Here is a 19056-nt window from a genome sequence, read left to right as displayed (position 1 = left end):
CACTTAATATGTGCTAAGCGTTTACAGCAGCAATAGGAAACAATCACAGTGAGCCTCAACGTTTGCTTAGTTTTTTTTTTTTTAATTTCTGGTATGGCTGAAGGTTTATCATGTATTTTTTAAACCAAGACAAACAACTAATTAAGGGCGTCCTACTCTTAAGAAAATAACATTCTTAAATTTGTATATCATACTTGCTGATACACAAAATAAAGATTAGTTAACACTTTGATTAAAAATAATACAATGCATTTTAATATTGTTATAGGAATAAATATTGAAGCATTTTGGAAAATCAGGAATGCTTTAGTTTGGATTTTTTTTTTTAACGGAAATTCAACCAGCCTGCTGCTATCTAAGGATGGTAGTTGGTCAAACTAACTTTTCGAAGGTTGAGTTGTATACCTTAAAATAGGACATACACACATACATACATGCATATATAGTAAATTGTACACATATATGTGTACATACACACATACTATATACAGTACATATTGTATGTAATACATAGTATGGTATACATATCATATGTATATATAATGTATATACATGTATATAGTGTTCATCACACACTTATCTTTATATATACATACATATGTATGTGTATATAATATATATGATTTATCCACTAGATCCAAGGAAACGATCGATCCACAGAAAGATTTAATGAGATAATTTATGTAAAGGTCTTTGCCCTGGGGCTGTGTCCAGAATACATAAGAGCTTTATATACTGGTGTTAGCTGCTATTAATGTTAGCACCTTCAGATGATTAAAGCTGCTCTTGCTGTGTTGACAAACCTGCACGTTTAATAGTCAATCGGGTTTTATTTTCTTTCAATTTAAGTTTGTAAAGCCACAACAGTCATAAAGCATTCTGTGAACAGCATCTCTCTTAATAATACTTAAACCTGGCCAATGATTCCTTAAATAGTATAAAGATTCCTCTTTCACGAAACAATCGTTCAAAGAGAATAACCTAGCCGTGTAGATTCGATTAAACTTTTCTCTCTCTCTCTCCCTCTCTCTCTCTCTCTCCATCTCTCTCTAAAGCAGGGCGGGGTGAAATCTCTGCTCAGTCAGAGCCCAGCGCACTCCTCGCCCGCACCACCTAATCATCAGACACCCGCTCTGGCTTCTCCTGTCTCCAGGCGGTGCCAGGTGAGCCCCGGCGGAGCGCGGAACACCGAGCGAGCGCAGAGGCCGACCAGGGACGCCCCGCGCGCCCAGCCCGCTGCGGGGAGCGCCGGCTGCAGGTTGCTAAGCTTCGCCCAAGGCGCCCCTGGCGGCCCCGCTTCGCCGGCCCTTCGTTCGTGCGCGCCCGAGGCCCCCTCCGGCAAGGGGGGAAAGGGGTGCAACACCCAAGGCCTTAAACCTTCCAACTTCTTGCGGGGGAGGGGGGGTAATTCACCGCCCGTCGTCTCCCGCCTCGCCCCGTCCGCAGCGCGGCTGCCGGGGCTCCGGAAGGGAAGGAGGCGTGTCCGGAGCGGGCGGGAGGGCGCGGTATAAAAGCGCCGGCGGCGCGGCGGCGGCCCCAGCTTCACTCGCTGCCTCGCGCCGGGACCCGGGAGCGCCGCGGAGAGCCGCACGGGGGCCGTGGACAGGGCGCTGCGCTCGGGGCTACCCAATGCTCGGACTATCCGCCGCCGCCGCCGCCGCCGCTCGTGCAATATGCTGGAGCTCCAGAACAGCTAAACGGAGTCGCCACACCGCTGCCTGGGCTGGATCGCAGGGCTGCCTTTCCTTATGAAGAAGACACAAGTGAGTGAGGGCACGCCCGGGGGCCGGGGGTGGAGGGTGGAGGGTGGGGTGTGGGAGAAGGTCGGAGTCGTTCCAAGAAAATTCGCGCCCCGAGCTGCGGAGAAACCGGCACGTCCTGGAACGGGCGTCCGGGACCTGCGGGGGCTGCGCCCGCCCGGGTGAGCCCCCCAGGGCGCGGGGTCGGGAGTCGTGGGGGGCAGGCGTGGTGTAGAGTCCAGCCCGGCCGGCAGAGCTTAGGGGGAGAAGGGAGCGGGAATGATGGTAGGGAGCCGGTGGTGGACAAGTTTGGAACCGCGGTCCTACTCAAGTTTTGGAGCTGTCAGTTGGAAACGGCTTTTCCGATCAGGTAGATCCCCAGGGTCGGCTCTTTGGCAGGGAGTTCTTAAGTTATCGTGGCAGAGTGTGTGTGTGTTGGGGGGGGGTAACCCCACCAGGTCTTTGCACGGGAGACATCTTCTCGTGGATTCCAGGCGATGAAGAAGCACTCCACCCTCGCTGGCTCGGGAGAGCTAGATCGATTTTGTGCGGTCCCCAGGTGGGTGGGCGCGGGACGTGGTTGCGGGCGCGCGGTTGGGATGCGGCTGCTGGAGCCCAGACAAACCCCGAGCTCCCCGAGGATGCGTGCGCTCGGCGGCGCGGCGCGGGGGGTAAACTCCCCGACCCGGGAAACTTGGCTTCCCAGCGGTGTGTGGCTAGTTTGCAGCTCTGGGTGGGCCTTCTCCAGAGCTCTAGATGGAGTGATACCTCCTCGATCGTGCATTCACCCCCGTCTTCCATTACAAAGGAGGGGGGCAGGGGAGAAGGAGTTACATTAAAAAAGTGCACCTGGAGTGATCTTGAGATGCTTCCCAGTGCCACCAAATTGTGCCCCATCTATAAAGTACCGTGGGTAAAACACTCCCCGAGGGGAGTACAATTCGATTCTTTTCTTCCTGGAAACAAGAAGCTGGGTCCTGCTTGAGGAAGGGCCGCCCGTCCGGGTTAACCCCTTTGCACCTCTGGCGATGGCTGGGTCGTCTCACTTCTTCCTTTTAGAATTGGAATTGTTCTGTGTTATCTGCCCCGGGTTGGGAAGGCTGCCCTCGCCGTCCCAGACGTTCCACCGGAGATTGCAATCGCCAGTGGAAAGGAAGTGGGGAGGGAGGAAAACGGAGGGTTTGTACAGATCGTCGGTTTAGAACCAAGGCATCCTGGTGTCTTGAAAAAAAAAAAAAGCTTTGCAGAATGACCCTGCAGTGGCTGATAAAGAAATGATTCGGCATGGAGATATGCACATTAAGAAAGAACTAAGAAAAGTAAAAGCCTTTCCACCCGGGTGGGGAAGGGATATTGCCTGGATTAAAGCTGATTCTCTAAAGTCCTCTCCCAGAGTCCCTAAGAGCAGAAGTGTCCTGGAGGACCTGTCTCCACTCTTTAGAAGCAGGTTGGTTTATTAGGTGAGGCACTGGATGGACACCACACCCAGACTCACCGCAGTTTCCACGCAAATATGAAAGATTCTTGCAACAAAGAAAAGTTGCATTGTGCTAGCTTGATGTGTACATGCTTTCTGCTTTGTAGAATGATAAACAAGGGCGGGGAAGGTATTCCTTTGTATAGTAACATCCGTTGGAATGAGTAGTGGTGGTGAGATCTGGGTGGAGGAGCCCTAGGTTCAGGAAGAGAGCACAATTCCTCGTTTAAACTAGAGAACTGGAGACAGCTCAGGTTAAGGTCCAGCACACCAAAGCAGAGCAATGACTAACGAGTCACTCAGAGGGTCAATGGGATTGATGATCATTACACCCTCTGTGCAAAATAAATGTGAGCTTCTGTAATCTGCTTTCTCTCTTTGATTAAATGGCCATGTAAATAGGATTACATGGAATAGTTCCTTTGAAAACTAGAAAGAGGTCAGTCTAGCCTGAAACACTGTGGCTGTGGCATTAGTGACTCAATGCTGCCGACCAGAGACATTTGAAGCAAGGGAAGTATTTTAGAAATGTGACCTGTGCAGACCAAGTTAAAGTGCAGGCCCTTTGAGACAGCTTGCTGATGTTAAAGGGGCTGAGGGCAGGCTCTTGTTGAATGAAGGCATTCATAGCTCAGGATCTAATGACCTTCAAGGTTTCTTTTAAGGGTATTGCCAGCGATTCCACATTCCTGTCACTGCAAAAGGAGGGCCCTGGAAATAGCACCAAATCAATAAATTAATCCATGGTAATGAATGAAGGGATTAGATTCTCTTTCTAAACCAAAAGTTGCCGAGACATTTTTCTGTGCAACTCTGGATGGATGGAGAGTAGTATAAGGACGTTGGACATGAAGAAATAGAATTTAGTGGCCTTAAAAAAATTAAATCTAATGTTGTCTATGCCAAGAAGGAATACCGACTGGTGTTCAATAGCTTAAATAGTCCCCTATAAAGATAACACTAATCTCAGAGAGCCACTGTAAGCCAACTGGTCCAATACTCTTATTACATGCATAAGAAGAAAATGTAATAATATTTTAAAGAACTTTGAGTATCACAGCTCACCAAAAATTTGGGAACATAGGCATTCTGGTCTTTCAGTCAAGCTAAATAAGTGTGAAATTTCCATCAGCAGCCACTTGGGGCTTGATGAATGATTGTTTCATTTACTTAGTACATGTGATAGATGTCAGAATTTGGAAAACATGTACCAGGCAATAATCATGAAGACCAATTGTGACTGCATATTTTGTTGTAAGTCTGTAGAAACAAAAGTATTTTGCATTTTTTTTTTTTTTAGATTTCACTCTGCATATTGTGTGATTTTACTATTTCTAAGGAACTGTGGGTTTGGCTTAAAAAAGTATCTCTTCCATTGTACAGCCATTTATTTAAAAATACATAATACTTTGATGTCATAAATAACAATTGGGGCATCATGTTTTAGCCAGCTTCAATACTCAAGGCCACAGTTATTAATTAGTTTCTCTCTAGGTTTCATGATCCTGGTCAGTTTCTGAAAGGCTCATCTTTCAGATAGGAAAGATTCATCTTATGAATGTAGAAAAAACCATTTTGTGTACACTGATGCTTTCAAGGAAAAAGCAAATAGAATTTTTTGCTTTCACTATTCCAAAGAAAATATCTCTTTCTTTTTTTTCATCTAAGAAATTGGTCACATTGGCAACAATCTAAGTAAGTGTGCTTTATAGAAAAAATTAACATATTTATGAAAAGAACATTTTAAAGTCTTGTCCTTACGATCACTCACTTTGAAATGTGTGTCTTGAATCAATCATCCTAATTTATGTAGCTTTTAATTGATAGATTCTGCCAAGGCTTTAAAATTCAAGTGCTAAGTCAATTACATTTAACATAAAACAAGGAAAATAACCATATGGAAATCTGAACGTCCATGCCAAACCAATTAAATTGCTAAATTTTATTTATGTTTAATGGCTGATTGGTAGATAGCAGGGTGTGAATCACGTTTATTCTTTAATTATAGGTAGGTGATTGAAATCTTACCACCACTTTAAATAGCATGAAAGACAGCCTCTTCTCAAAAACCTTGTGTTTCACTCTTGGTGACTTCTTGCATTTTCCTTTCCTTTTTGGGAAAGTACCTGAAGCATGGCTGGAGGAAGGATTCTAAGCTCCAATCTCTAAAGACTTCCCTTCCAATTCCAGTTTTACCACTTGTGAGACAAATGACCTTAGGCAAATGGTTCCACTTCTAGAGATTTCTGTTTTGTAATCTGTATGATGTTTATAAAGTAGTTGTCAAGATTCTTCTCAGATAGTAGTAGTGAGGACTAAAGGATATTTGATGTAACTCTGGCCCAGCACAATGGCTTCCTTTTGATACAGTCTGAGTTTATTTGCTCCTGAGAAGAGAATTATCTATCCATTTACTTTTGTAAGGCAGAGAAAAGCTGAGCTATTTCAAGTAAATGATGTTCCATGAGCAAAGCAAGAGCCCAAGTATTTTTGAAATCTAGATCCATCCTTTCCCATTGTAGGCTGATACCTAATTATTAATTGTCAGAGTACATGTCGAACTAGAAATGTGCAGGAACACAAGGTGATATTGTAGGCACAGATAATGTGAAGGTAACTTTGAAAAAGTGAAAATGAACAAGACAATCGGAATAGGAAACAGAAACAGAAAGTGGACATCTTCTCTGCCTTAGCCTCCTGTGTCAACACTCTCTTTCTAAGTTCTTTATGGATGCGAGTGAGGGTTTGTTTTATTTTAGACCAAAGGCATTTGGTCAGCTTCTTCTCCCCCATGTCCTTACCCTTGCTTTTCTGAGGGAGGCCATGCATTCATTTCTGCGAGGTGTCTTGTCTCTACCAGGCAACATGCAGTGACATTTTATTTTTTCATTATCCAAGTGTAAGGCTATTTTTCCTCCTCTTCTAAATTACCTTAATGTTCCCTTTTGTAAATCAGAGTAAGGCATTTGGATATAAATCTCTGAGCAGTGATCTTTTAGCTTTTCTAGTGCGTGAGTTGTGAGCAGCTACAGGAATTCTAGTCTTGGTCTTAGTCACCTGTGTAGTCAGAACAATTTATAAAACAAATTGAGAGGACACCAAGATGCTTTTATAATATATATTGCTTTCAGGGTTGTTTTGTATGGACTTTGTTTCATGGAAACCATTGACTAGAGACTTCTGATTTATAGATGCAGCAAGGTGTGTGAGCCTTTTCTCTTAATTTGGAGCATACTAAATACTGTTTACAGGGGCCCTGAATTTGCAAGGATTATCATTATCCTATCCCTACCTATTTCTGTCTGTCCAAAAAAGAACATAGATTTTCTTATAATTAGGCCTCTTGCTTCTTCTTCTTCTTTTTTTTAATCACAATGTGTGTCATTTGAAGGAAATCTATTCTTGATGCAGCTCTCTTTGCGTCCTTCAGTTATATCTTACTGTTTTTTTAGGCTGCCACATTGACCTGGGTATTCAGAGACTTGACTTCTTTCATTAACCTGGATGCTGACTTGTGTGACTTTGGGAAATCCTTTGGACCTCCTTGAATCTGTTGCTCAGTTGAGAAATGAGAAAAGTAGGACTAGGTGATTTCTAAATGCCTGTCCCAACATTTTCTCTTTCTAAAATGCCGAGAGGCCAGGTGAATGAACATTGAACCATTCTTTAGGGTTTTTTTTTTTTTTTCCGAGAGAGAGGGTCTTATCATGGAACCTAGACTTCTTCTGAACTCAAAATCTTGTGCTTCTGCTTCAGCCTCCCAAAGCTGGATTTATAGATGTGAACCTGCATGCCCTAAGCTTCTTTTAGTTTTGAGATTTATATGGCAGTTGCTTTAGTATGAATGTATATTTTCACCATTGTTTTATGATTCTAACTAGCCAATGGGGAGAAACTAAGATGATTTAAATTTAGACTGCTCCACTTTTAGCTACTTTATATGCTGCTTGTAAATGGTATTTACAGCTGGGTGTCAGTGGCTCATGCCTATAATCCTAGTTACTCAGGAGGCTGAGATCTGAGGATCATGGTTCAAAGCCAGCCCTGGCAGGAAAGTCCATGAGACTCTTATCTCCAGTTAGCCACCATAGAACTGGATATAGTGCTGTGGATCAAAGTAGAAGAGTGCTAGCCTTGGGTTCAAGCCCTACAACTGACAAAAGAGAAAAAAAGAAAAAGAATATTTATAGGCAGATGCCAGTGGCTCATACCTGTAAGCCTAGCTACTCAGAAAAGTCCTTGAGACTCTTATTTCCAATTAGCCACCAGAACGCTGGAAGTGGCACTGTGGCTCAAAGTGATAGAGTACTAGGCTTGAGCAAAAGAGCTCAGGGACAAAGACCAGGCATTTCAAGCTCCACAACACTTCCCCCCTTCCCCCATAGAGGAAGATTGGTACTTAAATTGGCAGAAGCTCATTTTGCTCTCCTAATCTAAGTTCTGGTAGTGAGGACCAGTCCTAAGACAAAGTAGATAGCCTCAGGGGATGAGTTTACACAAGGTAAGGCTTCTTTGCCTTTTCTGCCCCTGAAGTCTGCAACACCTTTGTTCATGGGATTTCAATGAAGAGGGAGAAAATGAGAAATCTGAAGTTGTTGTACAAACCATCAGTAAGAATTGGATGAAAGACCCCTGGACTTGATGCTATATCCTGATAGGTGTGTGACCTTGAGCTGGTCACTGAGTCTTAGTTGTTGAGTTACACTCAAGTCCTAGTCCTGAGGACAGTGAAGATGAGAGGCTGCAGTTGGGGTCAGCAGGTGGAAAAAGAAAGGAGTAGTGTTTGTGCTTCACACCTTGTCAAATCTCTGCTTGCCTTGGCTTTTGCCAGGCTCTAGGACCGTTCCTTAGAAGAACTCTTGCCCACCGCCCATCCTCAGCTGAGAGTGAAGCAAACTTGGAAGCCAGGCAGCAGCTTTTCTTTGTGTGTCAGAGGCCATACAATCTTTTTCTCTGTTGACGTGACAATATCCCAAGACCAGCTGGACCTTCCCTTAGCCTAGAAACCACAGATTCCGCCACAAGTTGAGCTGGGGAAACCACAATAATGTTCATTTCAAAGTGCTTGCCAAATATTGCTCACTGCTCATTAAAACAAAGTTTAGAATTGAAACTATTCCAGCCCACTACTCGTTCACGCCTACTCTCCCCCTCCCCACCTTGCCACCCCATGGCAGTTAACTAGCATTTGGTTACCTGGATGCAGGAATTCTGTTCTGTGCACTGTAGTTAGCTTCAGCCTGAAGGCTCTTTACAGCTGTGGATTAGAGCATAGTTGTGTCTGGGAAAGGGGTGAAGTGGCTTTTTCTATGTCCCAGCACATCGACAGTAGCTGAAATATCCCCAGTTGCCTTACAAGGTCTTTGCTCTCTAAGGTGACCATGCAAAAGGGTATGAAAAGATGTCAGTAGAGCCTTCAGTCTCCGCATTGTCTGGACAAAGCTAGTTTGGGCCACCTCTGTCAAAAGGGCAAGCTCCCTGCATGATTGTGTGCCGTGCAAACCTGGGAGACTGAACACAGCCTGCCTGGGGGCTTTGTGTTTTGCCTTGTAGTTACATTTCTGTGTTGCCATTCCAGCCACAGAAATTCATCTTTAGAACAAAAGCCTTGTGGCTGCTTATAACTCAATCCTCTTTTTATACCTTGAGGTAAAATCCCTGAAGCAAATGACCTTCCCATTTCAGTGTCATTATTGAACTCCAGGGCTCAATCACATCTCATTATTGGCTGTTTTCCCTTAAATGTGCCTTTGTGTGTTCTTCTAGTAGCGTGTCTCTGTGTCACCACTGAATAGTGGCTGACTTTTTGTGAAGAAACCTTTAAGGGCTCCCCTGTGCTAAATGAGTTTTCTGCTGTATACTGGGGGATCCCTTTCTTCATGCTCCCCTAAACAACTGCCTCCTGAAAACGCACCAGTTCCTTGATTTCTAAGATCACTACAGAGAGCATCACTTGTTATAATGATCTTGCCACTCTCCATGTGGGTATCCTGACTATTAAAATTTATATTCACTGCAGAATGCTAGCTGGAAGAGCCCAGGGAAGGAAGATAGCAAGTTCTCATCTTAACTAGTTTCTAATGTGAACTAAAAAAAAAACCTAAGGCCTGTAAAACAAACCTGAGCAATCATGCCTAGAATCATTAATTATGCTTCAGTGTAAACGGACAATTTAACAGTTCCAAACTAGAAAATACATTAGGGATTTCCTTTTTTTTAAATTTATTTTTTATTTTTATTTTTGCCAGTCCTGGGTCTTGAACCCAAAGCCTGGGCACTGTCTCTGAACTTCTTTTGCTCAAGGCTAGTACTCTATCACTAGAGCCACAGAACCACTTCTGGCTTTTTTTCTGTAAAATTTATTGGCGATAAGAGTCTCAAAGACTTTCTTGCCTGGGCTGGGTTTGAACCATGATCCTTCAGATCTCAGCCTCTTGAGTAACTAGGATCACAGGAGTGAGCCACAGCTTCCTGCAGGGAGTTCCATTTTTGATTATCAACTACAGTCTTTGTGATTCCTTGGTCTGGATATCTGGTGGTTTTAGAGAGCTGCACCTTCCCAGAGATCCTTACTGTTCTGTCAGGCAGGCAATTGACCCCAACACTTATATCCTTCTGTTCTTCTTTACAAAGATAAGTTAGCACAGGACAGGGAATGGCCGATGCTTTTGGCTTCTCCTCCAGATGGTTTGCACTGGAGATGGAAATGCAGGGCTGACAAAGAGGTTAGAAACATTCATGATTAATGAAGACAGGTGATTACTATATTACTGTATATTTTAAATATTTGGATGAAATGAACTATGTAAAGATACAGCAAATTATAAAATAGGATTTATATAGCACATTGCTTTTGTAACAAATCATATTTTTTTGTTTTGCTTGTGTGTGTGTGTGTGTGTGTGTGTGTGTATGTGTGTGTGTGTGTGTGTGTGTATTTTAAACTGTATTTGGGTTTTGAACTCAGGACCTTGCACTTGCTAGACAGGTGCCTTGTCACTTGAACTATGCCTTTTAGCCCAAATCATAGTTGTTGTTGTTGTTTTTAAAGAAGTCACTTTCCTTCCCAGAAAAGTGATTAAAATTGGTCGTTTGTGTTTATAATGTGTCAAAGCCAGAGTAATCTATGTCTTAACATTGCTTAGAAAGTAATGGATCTGGGCACTGGTGGCTCATGTCCATAGTCCTAGCTACACAGGAGGCTAAGATCTGATGATCATGGTCTGCAATGAGCCTGGGAAGGAAAGTGCATGAGATACTTCTCTCCAAGAAAGCTGGAAGTATAGGTGTGGATCAAGTGGTAGAGAACTTGCATGAAAAAGCTAAAGGACAGCGCCCACACCGAGTTCAAGCCCAGGATTGGTATGGGTACACACGTGCATGCGTGAGCACATACACACCTATACATGCACACACAATTCTTTCCTTTTTCTCCTTTTTTTTCGGGGGGGGGGGGGGAAGGGAAGTGCTGGGAATTGAACCTAAAGCGTTGCACATATTAGTCAAATGTGCTACCATTGAACTGTCTTCTCAGCTTTGGATTTCTTCTTTTCCATTCAAATCTTGGGTTTTAAAAGAAAATTATGTTAGGGCATTGAGCTAGGTTGATTTATTTATTTTCACATTTTACTTGAAATTTTTAAAATTAGCAAAATTTAAAAAATTTTTAGCAATTTTAAAATTAGCAAAAGCTTCTAATAACAACACACTTTTAAATCTAATGTTTATAATATGAGGGCTAATTCTAAGTCCTTAGTGTTTACATAGTTATTTAAATTTTAAACATTAAACCCTAAGACTTAAATTTAGAGCTCATTTGACCACTTAATGTTTGTACTTCTGTATAAATGTCACATATCAATGATTCAACTTGAAGGGATGAAATTTACTGTGATGCATGTCAAATGTTTGACATTTAAATTTTGTAGCTGTTTTAGTTTCCACCATTGTATTATAAAATCAAACTAAAATTAGTCCAAAATAGCATTTAGTAGAGAGCAGCTCCAGGATGTTTAATTTATTTATTAAACTATTCTTTGGAGAGGTAGTATTTTTTAATTCCATCTCACAGATGAGAAAACTAAGATAAAATCTTTCTTCTGACAAGTCTAGATAATTATGGCCAAGATTGTCACCCAAAGAGCTGGTACAGCAGTGTTTTAGTGTGGCTTGTTCAGTATTCAGAAATACACACTGTGTTTACAAAGAACACTAAATTAAAAAAAAAAAAACTAATGCAATTGACATGGTAAAAAGAGTTGCCAGAAATAGGACTTGGAAAACAAAAGTTTCATGATTTCAGTTGCCTAGCAGAGCAGATACCCAGAAAATACACATGGGATATTGTGAAATTAACACATGCTTGATTCAGTAATGAGCTATGGATTTATTTTTTTATAGGCTTTTCTTCTTTTAAACAGCAGAATTTAACAACTGCCCTAGTCTATTTCATATGCAAATGTATTCCATTGAAGATTGCAAAAGCTACTTCGCTTGCCATCTACAGGATTAATTTTCAGTAAATACATAACTCATTTATTACTCAGTAGAACTACAGGCCATATGAGTCAAGAGAAAATGTTGTACAGTGTTACAGATGAAATATTGTATTGGCTTTAACTCTTCCTGGCTGTACATGCAGTACATTTTCCTTTTTGAATTTCTCTCTTCAGATCTTTAAAATGGGCAGAGGAGTGAGTTTCTATTGGTAGGCACTGGTTTAATGGCTACAAGGGATAGACTGTCAAATGTCACAGCCAATGACAATTAATAGATAATCATTTTTTTTTTGCTAGAATAACAGACCACAGAACACTAACTGTAAAAAATGTAAATTCAGTGTTAGTCATTCCTGACTTTAATTCTAAGGCTTGCCTGCATAGATTAATAAAAGTAATCCTCACAGTTTAACTGCCTTATTTTATGTTAACTACCTTCTTTAACACAATTCTAGTAAATCAAAATAGGTTTTCTCCAATTTTATCTTCATCTTTCTGCACTTTCAAGGAAAAAGATCACTTATGCAAAATAGGCCAGAGACAAGCTTTTTAAGAAGTGAAAGAGTAGCTTGTTGAATAAGGAAATCATAAAATCAGCTTAATTTTATATTGCTTATTTACTATTACTGTGTTAGCTGATTACTAATCAAGAATGGAACACTGTATCACAGACCATATGAGTTTATCTCACCTGATTCTAGCAAAAATATTGTGAATTTCATATTGTCATGACAAGCTTTTATTCCTGTTATCATTTTTTTTTAACTAATAAGGAAACTAAAGTTCGGAGAGATTAAGAAAACTTGCCTAAGAATGAAAAAAAAAAAAAAGAATTCAAGAAAGTGGAAGAGCTTAGATTTAAAGCTAAGCCTATTAGTTACTGCAATATGATACCCCCATATTTAGACAAATGCATATAAATACAACCCAGGCTGTATTCAGGGTCTTGAAAGTCTTCCAGACACCTATATGTGAAAGGCTTTACCCCTAGTTTGTAGCACTCTTGCAAATTAGAGGGAGGTTAGTCATTGGGAATATGTCCTTATAAGGAATGTTGGGGCTCAGCCCCTCTTTTTCCTTTCTCATTTTGCTTCCTAACCGTCATGAGATAAATGGAATTGTTTTGCCACATGCTGCTACCTCAGTGTACAGCACTGGGTCACCCCAGGTCCAAAGCAATGGGACCAAGCAACTATGAATTGCACCCTCTGACACTGTGAGACAAAGCCTTCTTCTTTATAAATAGGTTGGCTCAGGCATTTTGTCACAGTGATGGGAAGTTCACTTATTAAACATGTAAAACAGAAGTTCCTTCCTCCCCCTCCTCCTCCTTGCTGTTTACTTTGCAGATGAAGTCTAGTTTTCTGCTTGGCCAATCCTAAAATTACAGTCTTTGAGACCTCAGGTTCTTGAGTAGCCAAGATCATAGGTATGAACCACTAGTATCCAGCTAGAAAACTAATAATAATGTCCTTGTAATTATATCTAGGTTTTAAATTGACAAGCCATTTATGTATTGTCTTCATTTTGTAGTTCCTTATCAAACCAACTGCTTTCATAGTGAAAAATTATTTTGCATATCAGTGTTATATATATTTTTTTGTTTTTTAGCAAATGACTGTTGGAACATCTTTACCACCACCAGCATTCTGAAACTTTCTCATTAGCAGTGCAGGGTGATGCAAGGTGGACAGAGGCTCAGATAACCAGGCTGCAGGGAGATGATCTGCTTTGATTAGCTAAGCATGCAAAAACATCTGCCTGTCAATTTTCCATCTGCCAGATAGGGTGAACAATTGTACACAATTGTAAATTTCTCAAATATGGTTAAGAAAGTGAAATTACTCCACCCCTCCGCCACACACACATGCTCAGCCCAGCATGACACAAAGAAAGTACTAAGCCAATGTCTAAAGCTGTACTAACATGAAACAAATTGCAGTGGTATGCTTACCAGTAACGATGATTCCTGTCTTAAAGATAGTGAGTTGAATTATAAACTCTCCATTGCAAGACTGAAAGGGGGAGTTATACTTTTTCCAAATAATTCTGTCAAATTCTATTCTATTAAATTCACATTAGTCCTGAATACTTTAACATTTTACTTTAACAAAAGTTGGTGGAAGTATTCATAATTATAATCTTAAGAGAGTTTGCCTGAGGCACAGTTACTTTCTGTCATGTGCCCAAGGTCAAAGAGGTGATCAGTGGTGGGGCTGGCTCATGAACAAGGAGTTTGGGTCTTGAGTCCCCATTCTGCTATGCCTGGAACTGGGAAAGGACAGAATATGGATTCTTTCTACTTTGCTTCAGTGAGTGATCCTGTAGTTCTACCTGGCAATTGAATTTCTTTTTTCTTTTCTTTCCTCCTCTTCTCTTTTCTTTTCTTTTTTTTCCCCTCCCCCTTCTCTCTTTAGCGTCCAAAGAATTCCAGCCAATTTTGGAGGAGGAATGGGAAGAGCATGACTTTTGTGTCATAAGAGTACCTAGATTTAACCTCTGGCTCTTGACTCTAGCAAGCGATGGGATCTTAGGCAATGTATTTAACTTTACTTAACCTTTCCTTAACCTCCATCCATGTTTTCTGCTATACTGTTAGCCACCAAATTATGTTGTGCAAAGGGCTTGACTTACTGGCTGCATATAGACTAGAAAGGAACATTGGGTCTTTGGGTTAGGCTGAAGAATCCCAGCTCTGTTCTTCATCAAGTCTGTGGTCTGTGATTTATTTATTTATTTTTAGGCCTCACTATCCCAATCTGTATAAGAGGCAGTAAGGAAGTAACTCATAGTTGGGAGAAAATGAGATTACACGAGTTAACTTAAGAAAATTGATAATTGTCTGTAATGCTCAATAAATACTATTTGTCATCTTTAGTGAGTGGATTGTGTTGGCAAATGGATCAACATAACTTAGTCTGCTCTGAGTGAGTTTATTCCATTCGTAGGATAAGCAACAATCATATAAAACCTGTTGTCCCTGAGAAGCAAAGCAAGATGACAGAGACATGGGAGGTGAGATGGAAAGAGGTATGGGTATTTGTAAGCAAATTGTAAGTGAAGATGTGGGTACATGGCTTGGCTACCTCAGAAGTGGTTGTGTGAGTCAGGAGAGGCAGTAATGAGTAGTACAGTGCCCTATAAACAGTACAGTTCTTATCTAGGGCCTGGGGCTATAATTTTCTAAGCCCAGAACTCAAAGTATTTGAAACTGTGATGTTTATTAGTATTTTCCAAAATGAGTCTGAAACTACTTTTGATTAATAGCTTGCTAGGTTCATAGAGCTGGAGATCGCTCTTCAACCAGTGTCCATTCTTCCACCACTCTGATTTTCTCATTTGTACTTTAGCACGTTAAATGAGTGAATGTGTGATAAGGGCTAGTACTCTGATAAATACCAGAAAACCTAGATTAATGTTTATCGCATGCAAATAAAATGTATTTTTCAAAATTCTAAGATGGTAGTTTTAATTTGAATATTAATTTAATAAGTGCATAGGACCAAGAATTTGTTATTCAGATTTTATTTTCTTGTCAATACTTTAAAAAAAATTATATTTAGTGCTGGAGATTGAACCTAGGGCCTCACATATGTTAAGCAAACACTGTATCATTGATATACCACCCACCACTTGTCAATGCTTCTATTTAGAATTTAAGAGCTTGATTGTCCAGGTTAACCTTCTAGTAGATTTTGTATTAGTCAAGCCAGACACCAGTTACTTTTATCAGCATATAATACTTCAGGTAAACAAGCATTTCATTCTTTGACAATGCATTAAACTGTTATGTACCTTTGATGGAGTACCAACTTGTTCAAAGCACTTGTGAAAGAGAGAAAACAGCTCCTGTTTTCTAGCCTTTTATAATCTAAAAATAGTTTCTAAAAGCTTATTGAATTTTTTTTTACTATAGATACCTTAATGATTAATATAACAAATTGAGAATACGTGAAGTAGCTTTGGGTTCAGTAATACAGAGGGTTCTAACAAATTTCAACAAAGTTGAAGCAGATGTGAAATCTTTTAGATATGGAAGGGGGTGTGGGTGCTGGGGTGTGTGTGGAGAGGACGTATGTCCATTCTTGCAAGGCCCGAAGGAGGAGAACTAGACAGAAACATTGTAAATACTTGTAACATTTGCAGTAAGCTTGTAAATGGCTTAGGAGCAGACATAGATTTAAAAGTGGCCTTAGGTTTACACCTTTCCTTGAAGAGTCATAATTGTCCTACCATTTCTGTAAGAAGGCAGAAAAATCACATCAAGAATTTGCTGAAAGCACAGCAGACTCGTGCCTATCGGGAGATCCAGATCCTTGTACCTGGTATTGCAGTGTGGTTTTGTCCCTGTGAAGATGCCATTTGCATTAGCCAGAACAACGGTGGCTCCTGTAGTTTTAAAGTTTATCTAGAATTGGTAAGGGGAGTCTGACCATGTCACCACTCTGGCTCAAGTCCTTTACTAATTTTGCCTTGCATTCAGGATGGAGTCCAAGCCCTCACCACACCATATAAGGTCCTCCATGGACTGGTTACTGTTTATCTCCACCACTCCTTGAAAAGTCAGCTTTGTTTTCATATCATCTAACTATACCCAGAGACATAGCACACTGCACTCAGTCTTCATTCACCTGGCTCAGATAGTTCTTTTTCCAGGAAGCCCTCTGTGAGGCCCTCCCTAACTTTTCTTTTGCTAGTTCTGGGGCTTGAACTCAGGGCCTGGGCACTGTCCTGAACTGCTCTTTGCTCAAGGTTAGCACTCTACTACTTGAGCCACAGTGCCACTTCTGGCTTTTTCTGTTTATGTGGTACTGAGGAATCGAACTCAGGGCTTCATGTATGTTAGGCAAGCACTCTACCACTAAGCCACATTTCCCAGCTCCCCTCCCTGACAGTTTTTGCATCCCTTCCTCCACATTTTCCCATCTTCACTTCTACTGTGTTTATTGACCTTACTCTGACCTCCTATAGCAATAAAAAGAGAAAATCACATCTCCTATCATTATGTTGAAATAATCCCCTGTGTATCTAGCTGGTGACACAGTGCCAAAATCATGGTAAAGATGATCTGAACTAAACAATGATGGTAATAATCATAGCAGGTGTCCCTTTGAGGGGAAAACACCTAGCTAATCAGCACTTCAAGCATGAATCTGTGCATTTAATAGTTTTATGCCTGCCAGTCTCAGTTGACAGATGGTTACACTAAAAAGGGTGAGTTGGAAGGTTGGAAGCAATTTAGAATATCACCACTCTGCATTGATGTCAATAAAAGACCCCTGTAATTGTGTGTATTATTGTTTCCTGCAGAGACACATACACAAGGTATAAACAAAATTCTCTTTAAACAGAAAAAGAACTGTAGCCACTATAGCAGAACAGAGTAGAAATGAAGAATTAAAAAAAAAAAAACAAAGGAAGAGAGTGAAGTAGTTGTGTGTCATTCTTTAGGAAAATAACACAATAGTTTGAATGGTTAGTACCTGCTGGAGCTTGTAATTCCAATCATATGGAGTGTTTTTGGAGCCAGAAAGCATTTTAGGACAACAAACAATGCTCATTTTGTGAAAGAGATATTGAACTGTGAGCTAAGTGCATTAAATACTTTTCCTCCTCATCTGTTAAAGTGATGTGTGATTCTTCCTTTTCATAGAAGAACAATTTGGAGCTCAGAGAGGCTGAGCGGGTTGCTCAGCATGCTACAGTTGTCTTCAAACCTGATCTGTTCTGAGTCTCTCCCTTGGTTTTAGTAGACTTGCCATCTCCTTTTCTTGCCTAGATAAAATGTCTTGATATATAAGAATTAATATAATTAATTAATATTATTAATATAATAATTACCCTAAATATAGCAAATTCATTCTTCCTAGCTCATCCACATTCAAGGTGTTTCCTCTAAATTCTTTTTTTCCTACTGGTTTGTACTGGTTAATAGGTAGACGGTGCAAAAGGCACTGATGTATGCAATCTGTCTACAAAATGTTCAAATACAGAACTATGACAGTGGAACCAGTTTTGGATTTTTCTATTTGTGTGAAATTTATGAGTTGATGACAGATGTGGTAAGAATTATGTTCAATGTTTAAGATGAAATTACTTAAGGCTAGAGGAGGAAAATTGGAGTAGGACTAAACGTTAAGTGAGCTTTTCAAGTTTCACGTGTTCTTAGAAGACAGCTTTTTAATGAGTCAGGATAATACAATTACTATTGGATAATACACTATTCTCAAGGAACACTGCAGAGATATTTCTGTACATTCAAAGGTCATTTTGGGGAAAATCTGATGCCACATTTTCAAACTTCTACAACTTTAAAATGCAACTTGGTAGCATGGGAGCAGGGCCTATCTTTCCTTTGATGTCACTTACTTAAGGCTCTTCACAGTTGAGAACTAAAAACCAATCAAGCTTTTTCAAGTTTTATAAAATTGTGCCACAAGGAGGAAAGTCTAACTCTTGCCTCAATGTGTCTTAAAAATTTCCACAAAGGACACCCAGTGAGGAAATAGCATGCCACCAAAAAATTGAGCAATGATATAGCTATGCAAAGCAATGTGTGCCGATCTGGCAGTTCAAATGTACAGCAGCTGAGGCATATCTTTTTAATTTCATTTAGCTGGATGCGCTACTCACAAAGCTCTCTCTCCATTTCCTGAGGAAGCAGATTCCCATCCTCTGCCATATGGTGAAAGAATCTCTTTGCTTTTCAAACAGTCATCTGTTTACATTTCTTCCTCCATCCTCTTTTGATTTCTCAGTGCAACAGCTGCTTTAAAAAGAAACCCAAAGGATTATCTGTGATAGTTACCCACTTACTATCTTTCCTGCCTCAAAGAAAAGGTTCCTTTCTTTTGTCCCTCACCCCCGCTGAATTATTTAGTGTAGGGATTTAAGATCTTGGACTACATTTCCTATATTCTTTTGTATTTTAAACTTGGAAGATTAACTGGTGAACTTATCAAACCCTTCAAAAAAGATGAATTTCAGAACAGAAAACAAGTTACATTTACTCAGAAACTTTACAACTACTTTACTACTACTCCTACTCCTACTACTAACAGTGTGCAGTGCTAATGCGCTTGATACACTGTAAAACAGTTAAACACTATCTCTACTTCTTAACTTCTGTTATTCATCTCTCTTGCTTTCATGAATAGAATCTCCTTTAGAATCAGATTAAAGAGAATGCTGAGCCATATCCATAGATCTCATGATGGAAAATCAGAATAAAAAAAAAAAAACCTAGTCATTTAGTCATCCTTATTAGCAGTGAACTTGGAGTAATGCACACTGCTTTCTGGGGTGAGGTGAGATGTCTTTGAGTCAGCTCATGAATGCTACT

The 19056-nt window shown here is 40.5% G+C and overlaps 1 protein-coding gene across 4 annotated transcripts in view; it reads left to right on the top strand.

Annotated features, from left to right (window-relative positions):
* Nucleotides 1-1539: 1539 nt before the first annotated feature.
* Nucleotides 1540-19056, top strand: part of Kitlg (KIT ligand) — an 85188-nt gene continuing 67671 nt past the window's right edge. For 3 of the 4 annotated variants that reach the window (XR_006149514.1, XM_042693177.1, XM_042693176.1), the window contains exon 1: nt 1559-1763. Coding sequence is in view for 3 of the 4 variants with exons in the window: in XM_042693177.1 (XP_042549111.1) it covers nt 1749-1763 (15 nt within the window). In the remaining variant the exon portion in view is untranslated. Of the gene's footprint in view, nt 1764-19056 lie in introns of all 4 variants that reach the window. The other variant, XM_042693175.1, reaches the window with a different exon arrangement.

Source organism: Dipodomys spectabilis, unplaced genomic scaffold (genome assembly GCF_019054845.1).
Source record: "Dipodomys spectabilis isolate Male_0828 unplaced genomic scaffold, ASM1905484v1 ptg000163l, whole genome shotgun sequence".
NCBI lineage: Eukaryota > Metazoa > Chordata > Mammalia > Rodentia > Heteromyidae > Dipodomys > Dipodomys spectabilis.
This window is presented reverse-complemented; position numbering and strand designations above follow the sequence as displayed.